Genomic DNA, 12968 nt, shown 5'->3' with positions numbered 1-12968 from the left:
ATTGTCTGTATAATTCTTTTAGTTAATCAGAATAATCAGACAAGATTAAAAAACAAGAACCTCTAGCATGGAATTTAGTAATTGTTAGAAAATTACAACTACAAAGACTTTTATCATTTCTTCTTAATACTAAGCAAAAAGTCCAAAGATTTTTTTTTTTTTTTTTTTGTGGTACGCGGGCCTCTCACTGCTGTGGCCTCTCCCCTTGCGGAGCACAGGCTCCGGACGCGCAGGCTCAGCGGCCATGGCTCACGGGCCCAGCTGCTCCACGGCATCTGGGATCTTCCCGGACCGGGGCACGAAACCGTGTCCCCTGCATCGGCAGGCGGACTCTCAACCACTGCGCCACCAGGGAAGCCCAGTCCAAAGATATTTTGAAAAATATTTTAAACACAAAAAGTCCAAAGATATTTTGAAAAATATTTGCATGTATATTATATATATATATATAATATATATATAATATATATATTTTATATATATATATATATATATATATCCATCATCTATTCTTCTTGTCATGCATATGCTGGGAGTTCACATTTCAAATGCAATCAATACATATTTATTGAAAAACAAGTCTGTACAAGAGAGTATGGTGTGAGGTCTGACAAAAATAAAAATTAGTGCAATATATAATCCTAAAAAATTTACAAATTTTAATTGGTGAGAGGAAACAAAGACATACAGAATCAAATTATAATGCAGGAGTTAAAAATTATAATAAATCTCAAGTGGTTAAAAATGTGGTTAGATAGAAAAAAAACTGAGAATTCCAGATGAAGAGAATATATTAAAGAAATCAAAAGAAGCTGGAAATTCATGTACAATTATGATGAGCATATTTTTCAGAGGCTGAACATCCATGTAGGATTACGGTTAACAAATCAGAAAAGGTGGAAACCCATATACAATTATGGTAAACAAACTGCATAAATAGTAGTAGAAAATGAGATTGCAAATGAGTATGAAGAAAGATTATGGACCTCTAAATACTGAAGGAAGGAATGTGAACCTTATTCTTTACACAATGGAGACACAAAAGTTCTGAGCAGGAAAATGACATGATTCGTCTGTTTGACATAAAAATTCATGTGCATTAAAAGAAGAATGGAGAAATTGTGCTGTACACATTCAATGAACTAGAGCTATATATATATATATATATATGTACATCAGCATGGATGAACCCCACAAACATAAAGCTGATCAAGAAAGTAAGTCACAGAAAAATAAATATAGTATGATGCCTTTCATATAAACTGAAAACATGCAAAGCCATGCTATGTATTACTCCAACACACACACACATATACAGTAAAAGTATAAAAAAGGACCTGTGAATGATATAGACCAAATTTGACCTGTGAATGATGTAAACCAAATTTGACCTGTGAATGATATAAACCAAATTCAAGATGGTGGTTACCTTAGCCGGGGTTGGGAACCGATAAGACAGAACACAGGGGGATTTAACGGTGCAGACAGTGTCTTGTTCTGTTTTTATCTAGGTGATCGTATACAAGTGTATACTCTTTTATTCTTTATACCTTTCAATTATGATGGAAGTGGAGTTCAGGAGGGGAGAGAAGGAGCCTGAAAGCTGTGTAAGTAGCTGGAATGTTATCAAAATAATAACAGCACAAGATAATAAAAGTTTAAAGTAAGGTGGTAATGATAAGCTTGGCATGAAAGGGATGGCTGTAAAATTTATTTAGAAAGAATAAAAGATTGATGCCTGATAGTGTGTCAAGGGTATAACAGTATAAAAATGAAAACTTTTCTTAGGAAATGGACTGAGCACACCACTTCCCACTCTTAATTCACACAGGTAGCTTGAAATCAGCCACTGTGGGAGCATTTACACCATAGGCTTCTACATAAGGTAGAAGGCTGCTGGAAATCTGAGAAAACTACTCATCAGGGCTCTCTTCTTGTTTTTGCTTTTGAGACACACATCTGTTTATAACTCATTTAATTAGAATAGAAGAAGATAAAAGGAAAGGGAATTAGAAAGTAAGCCTTCAAGAACAAAGTTGTTGCTCATTTCTTATATTTCCAGACTAAATTCAAGGCTAAAAAGTCTTTGATCAAACTACAACAAGGTACCACCTCACACTGGTCAAAATGGCCATCTTTAAAAAATTTACAAATAACAAATGCTGGAGAGGGTGTGGAGAAAAGGGAACCCTCCTACACTGTTGATGGGTGCAGCCACTCTGGAAAACATTATGGAGGTTCCTCAATAAACTAAAAATAGAATTACCGTATGATCCAGCAATTCCACTCCTAGGCATATATCCAGACAAAAGTATAATTCAAAAAGATACATGCACCCCAATGTTCACAGCAGCACTATTTACAATAGCCAAGACATGGAAACAACCTAAATGTCCATCAACAGATGAATGGATAAAGAAGATGTGGTAATATATACAATGGAATACTACTCAGCCATTAAAAAGAACGAAATAATGCCATTTGCCGCAACATGGATGCAACTAGAGATTATCATTCTGAGTGAAGTAAGTCAGAAAGATACAGACAAATACCATATGATACCACTTATATGTGGAATCTAAAATATGACACAAATGAACTTATCTACAAAACAGAAACAGACTCACAGACATAGAGAACAGACTTGGGGTTGCCGGGGGGAGGGATGGATTGGGAGTTTGGGATTAGCAGATGCAAACTATTATATGTAGAATGGATAAAGAACAAGGTCCTACTGTATAGCAAAGAGAACAATATTCAATATCCTGTAATAAACCACAATGGAAAAAATATGAAAAAGAATGTATATATGTATGTATACCTGAATCACTTTGCTGTACAGTAGAACTTAATGCAACACTGTAAATCAACTATACTTCAATAAATTTTTAAAAAAGAAAGAAATGCTTTAAAACAATTATTATATTTACCTGAAGTTGGTGGAACCATATATCCTGCATGCCCCTGACTTACCACATTTCAAATTCCCCCAGCCAAAAAAAAACTTTGACCTACTAGCTTAAAGAACAGCAATTGTTTTCATAAATAAGAGACTATTTCGTGAAAATATATTCCCTACAGAGCCATTGAGAATATCTACTTCCAATTTTAAATGCCTGTGGTAAGGTTCCAGGCACTAAGTTATTGAGTGTCATCCTCCTAAGACAACAGCACAGCAGAGAAAGGAACAGTGAGTTATTTTTAAATAGAAGTGGCTCACCCAGTGTCTCCCATTATGCATCCAGACCACGTGTCCTCACATTTACACTCACCTAAGAGAAAATGAATACACATGCCTTGTTACAAAGTGAAAACAGATGCATTAGAGTAGTTACTATTTTAAAAAGTATATGTTCTGTTTTATGTAAAGCATAGCAACAAAAATCTATTGTACTTTGACCCTATCGAGCTTATATCATTTTTACTAAAATAAAATCTTTTCATATTTTAACAAGTGGCCATATTTGTAAAGCACTCACTTAAAATGGCTTAACAATCAAATACCAATGAAATAGTGATGTACCACTACAGGATTCTGGTTTCATAAGCCTTTATTGGAATTCTAACAATTTCTCATCCATTTTTAAAACCTCTGCACCCCCGTCATCGGATGAATGGATAAAGAAGATGTGGCACATATATACAATGGAATATTACTCAGCCATAAAAAGAAACGAAATTGAGCTATTTGTAATGAGGTGGATAGACCTAGAGTCTGTCATACAGAGTGAAGTAAGTCAGAAAGAAAAAGACAAATACCGTATGCTAACACATATATATGGAATTTAAGAAAAAAATGTCATGAAGAACCTAGGGGTAAAGCAGGAATAAAGACGCAGACCTCTTAGAGAACAGACTTGAGGTTATGGGGAGGGGGAAGGGTGAGCTGTGACAGGGCGAGAGAGAGTCATGGGCATATACACACTAACAAACGCAGTAAGGTAGATAGCTAGTGGGAAGCAGCCGCATGGCACAGGGATATTGGCTCGGTGCTTTGTGACAGCCTGGAGGGGTGGGATGGGGAGGGTGGGAGGGAGGGAGACGCAACAGGGAAGACATATGGGAACATATGTTTATGTATGACTGATTCACTTTGCTATAAAGCAGAAACTAACACACCATTGTAAAGCAATTATACCCCAATAAAGATGTTAAAAAAAAAAAAAAAAAAAAAAAAACCTCTGCACCCAAGGCTTCTGGTAGAAGGCAGTATAGTATATTGGTTAAGCAAAAGGTCCTCAGAATCAGAAATACCTAGGTTCAAAATCTGGGTATGCCACTTAATATATGTGTAATCTTGGAGACATTACACTTTTAAGATCTAGTCACTTTATCTGTAAAATGGGAGCTGATAATGAATATCTTGCAGGATTATCTTGAGGATTAAATGAGCATCTAGATGTATATAATTCTGGCATTCAATTATCTGTTACATAATGGGTACTTCATAAATGGTAATAGTTGTAGTTAATATAAACGATCATATTTATTACTAAAATAATACAATAAATATGATTATAATCAACTTACTCCAAATATATAGTGTTTATCCATTCCTGGTAAAGTAACTTTACCTACTTGGGAAAATATATTCATCATAGATGCTAAACCTAGCATATTTTACTAGCCCCATATTGTATTAAGCCCTTTATCAGGTCTGATCCTGGCAGGCAAATTCTACCTCTGTGGCAATACTAAAAGATGTTTTAAATAAACTGTAATAAAGTAGTATGCCTTATGAATAACTTATATTAGCATAGGCTTAGTGGAAATGCTTGGGTTTTGGAGTTACACAGACCCACCTCTATAACCCACCTTGTGAACTTAATGCAATTTACTTCTAAGTTTATTCATTCAACGACACTGGTTTGAACACCTCCTACGTGCAAGGCTCTGTTCTTAGCACTGGGATACATAACTAATCAAAATAAAGGGCCCTTTCTTCAGGAAGCTCACATTCTAGCACAGGAGATAGTCAATAAATAATAAACCTGAAAAGCAAATGACTTATATGGTACAAAAATACAGAAAAAAAAACCAACAGTATGCCTTAAACCTTTATGCCCAGACCATTTAAAATTACCAAACTGAAATTATGTCCTTTTTTAGATTAAATTCAACTGTGAATTTAACATCACCTGGCTTTAAATGTTTATTATACATGGAGAAAATTCATCTGTAATGTAAATATTAACATTTGTATTACTTTTGGAAAAAAAAAATTTTGTGTCCTGGATATCTTTATATTATCACTTAAACTCTTTTGATCTATCAACTGAATTAAAGAATTTCATTCTCTAAAATATTTTTCAGATAGTCTACTTTAAATACAACTAAACCACACATGTACTTAAACTTACCGCTTGCTAACTTTCTTTTGTCTGAGATAATACCAATATTATGGGCTAACGACTGGGCAAGTGTAACTGCCATTAAATCCGTTTTCCCAAACTGAAAGACAAAAATAAAATACTTGTAAATGCAAATTATTTTTTATTTAAGATGGGCCAGAGAAAATGTCACAATATAATTGAAAATAAGTAATTTCTGAGCATTTTATTTAGCAGAGGTTAAACACATAATAGCTAGTGCTGAACTACTAAGCATTTGGGAAGAAGTAGTAAGAAATAAATCCATGTTTGACTAAGTCTTACAGAGAAGACTAGAAGCCAGGGAATCATCGACTTTCAGATATGGAAACTTACATCTAATTTTGAGCCCAAATTTCACTGGTGACATTCCTGAAAAACTGAATACTTGTACCACAGTTAAGCCAGTCTTTCAGATAAGAGAAAATAAAATAAATGTATAATTTATTTGGAACTTGTTCATCCTTGTGTGTCCACTAGCACTCCTAAAATCCCCAAACTGAATAGAACTTGGCTTCAGAAAACCAATGGTATGAGTCATAGGAAATGGTGACGATCTTTGGCCACAAGAAACTTGAAAAGACCTAGGGATATTTTTTTCGATATGCAGCCTCCCAAAGATTCAGGTATTTTTCTTTTAGATCACTTCCATCAGGTTTAGTGCCCTAGGGGTAGAAGTTAACCCTTTGGAAAACCTAGTCTATTTTTTCCTCCAAAAATTTGCCAAATATTGAGGAAGACAATTTTCAATTGAGTTCTTAAGTAGTAACCCAGTGCTTCAGGGAATTACTCAATTCTCTGGAAAAAGAGTCAACGTGATAAATAGGGCCTTATTTTCAATAAAGGTAAAGGTAAAGATTTTCTCTATCTAATCTGTATATAGCTAAACCTGGAAATTATTCTAAGTAGAACATGAACAGAATTATCCGATATTATCTTTCCTTATTTCCCTATTCCGGCCTCTGGCACTAACCATGTTGGTTGTTAATAAAATAACAATATCTGGAGTATGTGGAATACTGAGAAACTGTCCCTTAAATATTAGGAAAACATCATCAGCCATCATATCACTTTGTATCTTACAGATGTTCACACCTACTTCATTCACGCCTCCTCCTTTCAGCAACGAGCAAATCCCACCAATATAAGCTGCCCCGCTCCGGCTACTCTCAAATTGACTTCCCCTTTCAGAAAAGGAAATGAAAAAGGCTTACTGCTGACAGTCCACATATCATAGCACCTCTCATTATTAAGTTACCACATTTATTTTCTCAATGCACATACATTTCTCTACTATATACTCCTGAGGTAAGGGAGGAATATGAAAATTGTTGGCACGCATAACCAAAGGAAAAGGTTTCTGAGGAATGTTTCCCCACATGATCAATAAATATCTTAAATAGAACTATACCTATGAAAAAAGGATCTCTAACATGAGGTACACTTACGTGGTATTTCCATCAAAAATGCATATAACTTGAATCTCACAGTGAGAAAACATCAGACATTCTCACAATGAGGAACATGCTATAAAATAACTGGCCTATACTCTTCAAAAATGTTAACCTCAAAAGAGACAAAGAAAGGCTGAGGAAATATTTCAGATTAAAGGAAAGTAAAGAGACGTGACGATTAAATGTAATGTGTGATCCTGGATTGGATCCTGGATTTGGGCAAGGGTTGGGGGGTAGCTATAAAACATTATTGAAACAATTGGTGAAATCTGAATATAGACAGTGGGTTAGATAAAAACATTGTACCAATGTTAAATTTTCTGGTTTTGACAGTTTACTGTGGTTATATAAGAGAATGTCTTTATTCTTAGGGAATATATATGTAAGTATTTAGTAGTAAAGGCCCAGTAAGTAAATGTCTCCAACTTACTCTCAAATAGTTCAGGAAAAAAAACAAAAAAAGACACTGATAGATAGATAGATGCAAGGAAGGAAGAAGGATAGAAAGAAGAAAATCATAAAACAAATGGGATAAAACGTTAACAATTGATGCATCTGGGTAAAGGGCATATGGTATTTCCTTGTATTATTCTTGCAACTTTTCTGTAAATTTGGAATTGTGTAAAATAAAAAGTTACCTCAAAAATACTCTTTTACTTCCATTTGTAACTTTCTTCAACAGCTCTGGCTTTAGATGGTAGGTTTTTAAATTGCTGCAATTTATGATTTGCTCTTACATCAAATATGCAGGTTACCCCCCAGAAAAACCATAAGAGTAAGAAAAAATAAAAAACAAAATGTACCCTAGGTATACTAAGCTCTCCCCTTAAACCAAAAACAAAGATAACATTAACATTTAAAAGACAGCAACTTTAAAGAATATATAATAATCTGTTGTTAAGAATACTCTTTATGAGAATTAATAGTACTTTCATTCAGTAAATGCTCTGATTAAATCTCTTGAAAAAAATTATATGAAATGTACATGCAATAATAAAATAACTCAGAATTAAATCTATTGAATATTCATGACAGTTTCAAACAATCTGTACTCTAAAACTTCCTTCAAATATATCTGCCACATCAAATCCTAATTGCATTATGCAGTAGAAAGAATACATCTCATCCACAAGTAATACAGTATTCAACATGGAATAAAAAAAGTAATAAATCATTACAAAAGTTACGTACGAAAAAAGGTGAACTGCATCACTTTTCTCTTTGATAAAATCCCTCCTGTATTTCATAAATTCACGTAGGGTGATCAATGGATTTTCAGATATGGCAAACTTGTTGTCAGCCGCCCAGGTTTCCATGGCAACCAATACTATCCTTGTCTTAAGTTGGTCTTTATATATCTAGTATATTAACAAAATGAACACACAGCTATACATGTGGTAAAAATCAACTGATTTATGAACAGGACTACAAAGCTCCTTTTATGGAAACTCCTCGAGTTTTAGCTAAATGTGAGAAATTCCACTGTTTTTAGGGGAGATAATTGTTTTTCTAACTTACATGCATTTCCCTTGAGTAATAGAGAATCCAATTGTTTACCAAGTCATAACCAAAGAATAGAGTACTGGTAGAAACAAAATATTGCTTTTTGACAAATCTTTGCACCCTTGCTCAAGGTTCCCCCAGAGTCCATTTTCTGGCACCCTATAAGATTCACACTAGCAAAAAGTGGAACACTCATGAAGGAGATAATTTCTGTACACCCTAGCTGGCCCTAATTAAACTCATGGGGAAGGTACTGGCATTGCCTTGTCGGGAAGATTTGGAAAGCAGTTTCAGTAGAATTATTTAGTTGCAACTTTCCAACGGCACCAGGCACTCTTTTGAAGAGGCACAACTGTTTCTCCATTGCTAGAACTACACTGTGAATATCTTTGTTAGGGGCTACGACTCAACCTTTTCTTTTCCAGTGTGAAAAATACAGGCATAAAAATACAGGCATAAATACAGGCATAAAAATACAGGCAAAAATACAGGCATAAAAAACTTCAGGCATAAAGCTGTAACTCTGACCACTTCCTTTTATCATTTTCCCAGCCAGAGATCAAAGTCAATAAAGTTCATGGCAAAGTTACCAGGGACTTAACAGGACACCTTGGCTAAAGTGCAATTTAGAGCAGTGAAAATATAAGAACATTATCCGATTTATTAGCAATCAGGAGATAAACTTCCTCTGTGGCAATACTGAATCGGGTTCATACTTACTAAATCCGCCAGGTTCACCACAGATTTCGCATAGGTATTGGTAAGTACCACTGAAAGCCGATGTTTTTTAAACTGAAAGCAAAAGAAAACAAGTGAAGGGCTTCAAGATCATCAGCAAACACTCATCTCAGCAGAGGAAATACGGTGTAATTGAAAGGCCTCTAAAGCTTTCTGTAAAAACTGCAAGTTGACACCTAGTTCTTTAGATGCTGCGTAGCCTGAGGCAACGCTCCTAAAAGTTTGAGGCCTCCTAAAAGTTTGAGGCCTTACCCCACTTTGAGGTAAAGTAGAAAACACCCATTCCATCCATTTCAAAAGTTTATTTTTCATCACAAGACTGTTAATTCAAAATGATAAAACATATGAAAGTTGTTGATAAATTGCAAGACATACAAATAAAGGTAGGGTGAAAGCCAGAAAAACTGCATGTGAATAATGCTGAAAGTATAAAAAGTTCCACAAGACTTACTCAGTAAAGAGAAGAAAGCCCTAATGGTCACGAGGAGGTGGCTTATAGGCTTGATGTGAATGACATATATCTTTGGTTTGGCCTCAGTGCTGTTTTAAAAATCAGGAAATATCATGATTTCTGGCTTCACTCAAAATTAGTATCCCCACATGGTAATAACTGGCAAGGGCTGAGAAGCAGACTCTCCCGTTGGGCAGACCATGTGACTTCTCTTTTGCCACAGGCCTCACCCCTCCCTATTGTTTTATACCTGGCTCACTTTATTTGAATTATCTGCTACAGATCCTTACAGACATCTGAATTTATGATATCCTAAAATGTCTAAAATATGTGTTCTTGCAACTTATTTTTATTCTGTAAAAATTTCAGGAAAAAGTAACATTCACAAAATCAAATCGGTAGGAAGATAGAACTTAGTCCTACCCTGAACAAGGAAGAAGCACTCAATAATAATAATTATTATTAATTAATAATCAATGTTATTAGTTTAATCATATTTAAATAAATGACACATTTTCCCCCAAATAAATAATTCAAAGTAAATTAAAATGTATGTGTACCTGAAATTAAGTAAAATTCAGCAACGTGCATCACTGAATATTTTTAGTTTAAAACTCTGCCCATGAATTGAGTATACAACGTGCTCATGAACTGAATATACAACATGCCCATGAATTGAGTATTAAAAAAAACCTGACTCAACAAAAAAGGAAGTTTGGCTAGGTTTTTATCCTAAAAATCTTCACTGCTTGGCTATATAAGGTTTTTTTTTTTTAAGTGTTATTCTGTATTGCAGCATATATTGATTAACAATGTTGTGTTAGTTTTGGGTGTACAGTAAAGTGATTCAGTTATACTATACATGTATCTACTTTTTTTAAAATTCTTTTCCCATTTAGGTTATTACAGAATATTGAGCAGAGTTCTCTGCGCTATACAGTAGATCCTTGTTGGTTATCTATTTTAAATATAGTAGTGTGTACATGTCAATCCCAAACTCCCAATCTATCCCTCCCCTCCACCCTTTTCCCCTGGTAACCATAAGTTCATTCTCTAAGACTGTGAGTCTGTTTCTGTTTTGTAAATAAGTTTATAAACCTTTCCAAATGGTTTACTACATAGCAAGACAGAAATAGAAAAATTGCTTTCCATTTATTAGGATAAAGCTGTACATTGCAAACTAAAGAATCACATTATTGCTGCTTCACTTTTTCAATATAAAACAGAAGTTTCCCTTTTTTTTTCTAACCTTGCGATTTTTGTAAGAGAAGATATTAGCCCCTACATTAACTAAGTGAATCCAAAGAGTTAACATTATGAGTCACAGAAATATTTTTGGAACCTCACAAAATACTGTTAATTGCTTTACCTAAGAGTGTTTCCTACTTACAGGTTGTTGCTGGGTAACAGACATGTTTCTTTATACATATACCTTCTCCAACTTACAACTTTACGGACTTCTTTCTTCTAAACATATTCCTGCACCCACTAGTTTCACCCCAGGCACAGACAAGTTCAAACAACACAAAATTCAGCAAATCCTACCATGAGATGATCATTCACAATCATCAGTTCAATATATTTGGTTTCCTCCTCTATGTTACGAGGATATCGACGAAGCTGCAATATAATAAAGGAAATAACTCGTAAATAAGCCTCTGATCTTGGCTATGGGAAACTTATGTTACATATTAGATTCTCAGATATTATCCCTCTTTTAGCTGAAAGTTTGTACTCTTTTACCAACCTCTCCCTACCTAGTTTCCCCCACTACCTAGCCCCTGGCAACCGCTTTTTCACTCTGTCTTGAGGTTTTTTTTTTTTTTAGATTCCACATGTAGGTGATACGATGCCATATTTGTCTTTCTCTGTTTGGCTTATTTCACTTAGCATAATGCCCTCCAGGTTCATCCATGTTGTCGCAAATGACAGGGTTTCCTTCTTTATTAAGGCTGAGTAATATTCCATTGTGTGTGTGTGTGTCTGTGTGTGTGTATATATATATACATTTTCTTTGTCCATTCATCCACTGATGGATACTTACATTGATAACACTATATTGTATAATTGAAATTTGCTAATAGAGTAGAATTTCAATGCTCTCACCAAAAAAAAAAAAAAAAAGGAAATACATAAGGTGATGGATATGTTATTTAAATCCATGGGGGGAATCCTTTCACAAATATAATGTATATCAAATCATCCTACTGTATACTTTAAATATCTTACCTTTGTCAATTATACTTCAATAAGCTGAAACAAATTTTTTTAATTAAAAAAATTTTAAATATGGGAGAAATAAACAAAACAAAATTTCCCCTTTTTTTTTTTTTTTTTGTTTGCAGTAAGTGGGCCTCTCACTGTTGTGGCCTCTCCCGTTGCGGAGCACAGGCTCGGGACGCACAGGCTCAGTGGCCATGGCTCACAGGCCCAGCTGCTCCACGGCATGTGGGATCCTCCCAGACCGGGGCACGAACCTGTGTCCCCTGCATTTGCAGGCGGACTCTTAACCACTGCGCCACCAGGGAAGCCCTCCCCTTTTATTTATTTAGTATTTTTTTCATTTTCATCAACTTACTTAGTTTTTGAGTGAGTAATAAATTTGCATGGTTCAAAAATTAAAGAATTATGAAAAGGTATAGGATGAAAGTTCTCCTCTCACCTCTGTCCCCCATCTACCAATTGCTACTCCTTCCCCCACAATGGGTACAGCACAGTTACTGGTTTCTTCCAGAAATATTTATGCATATAAAATCAAATATGAGATATATTTTATTTTGTACTTCCACTTATCTCCTTCTCTTTTGCATCAGTCTATTTTCATTTAACAGTATATCTTGGAGATTATAACATGTCGGGAGCCACATAGGAAGTGCCTTTGAGTTACAGCACAGACGAGACCCGTAGTGTCAAGCAAAGTTGATGCTATCGGGTACAAATATGGAGAGGCAAAGTTCTCCTCTGCAAAGCTGATGCTGTCAGACACATATATGGAAAAGCAAAGCTTCCTGAACATAGGGTTTTTTACACTCCCCCTACCCTGTTGAGGCCTCCTGGTGGCTGGTGCCGTGCAATTGGTCTCTCTTGCCCAGTGCTGTAAGCTGGGCCCTCTCTGGAGGAGAAACCTGGGTTCCCGAAGTCATGTGACCAGAGCCGGGGCCCCGCCAGTTGGCGAGGGAATCCCAGGGCAGGTGCTGGGCGTGGAGGCCACGGGGGCATAGGCTACCAAGGTGACAGAGAACTGACCTTCTCTGGGGGCACTGCACCTCGCACACCTCACATCTCCCTGCTTGGCCCCGGAGGATGGCTGGTTAGCCAGAGACGGGTAAGATTCCTCAGGGAAGGAACAACCTAAGACAGGCACAGTCGCAGAGGGGCCATCAGGAGAGAACTTGGGGGCCAACAGAGGTGGGGCATAGACCCTCACCCCCCAACTTTGCAGGAGCCTGAACC

The 12968-nt window shown here is 35.8% G+C and overlaps 1 protein-coding gene across 19 annotated transcripts in view; it reads right to left on the bottom strand.

Moving 5' to 3' along the window:
* ADAM22 (ADAM metallopeptidase domain 22) overlaps positions 1–12968 on the bottom strand; it is a 246631-nt gene that overhangs the window by 60039 nt on the left and 173624 nt on the right. For all 19 annotated transcript variants that reach the window (XM_049714741.1, XM_049714740.1, XM_049714742.1 and 16 more), the window contains 6 exons: positions 11061–11135; positions 9047–9118; positions 8015–8181; positions 6469–6553; positions 5361–5451; positions 3221–3272 (listed from right to left, as the gene is read on the bottom strand). In XM_049714741.1, the coding sequence (XP_049570698.1) occupies positions 3221–3272; positions 5361–5451; positions 6469–6553; positions 8015–8181; positions 9047–9118; positions 11061–11135 (542 nt within the window). The remainder of the gene's footprint in view (positions 1–3220; positions 3273–5360; positions 5452–6468; positions 6554–8014; positions 8182–9046; positions 9119–11060; positions 11136–12968) is intronic.

The sequence above is a fragment of the Orcinus orca genome, chromosome 9 (assembly GCF_937001465.1).
Source record: "Orcinus orca chromosome 9, mOrcOrc1.1, whole genome shotgun sequence".
Taxonomy (NCBI): domain Eukaryota; kingdom Metazoa; phylum Chordata; class Mammalia; order Artiodactyla; family Delphinidae; genus Orcinus; species Orcinus orca.
Note: the sequence above shows the minus strand (reverse complement) of the source record. Positions and strands in the feature narration are given on the sequence as shown.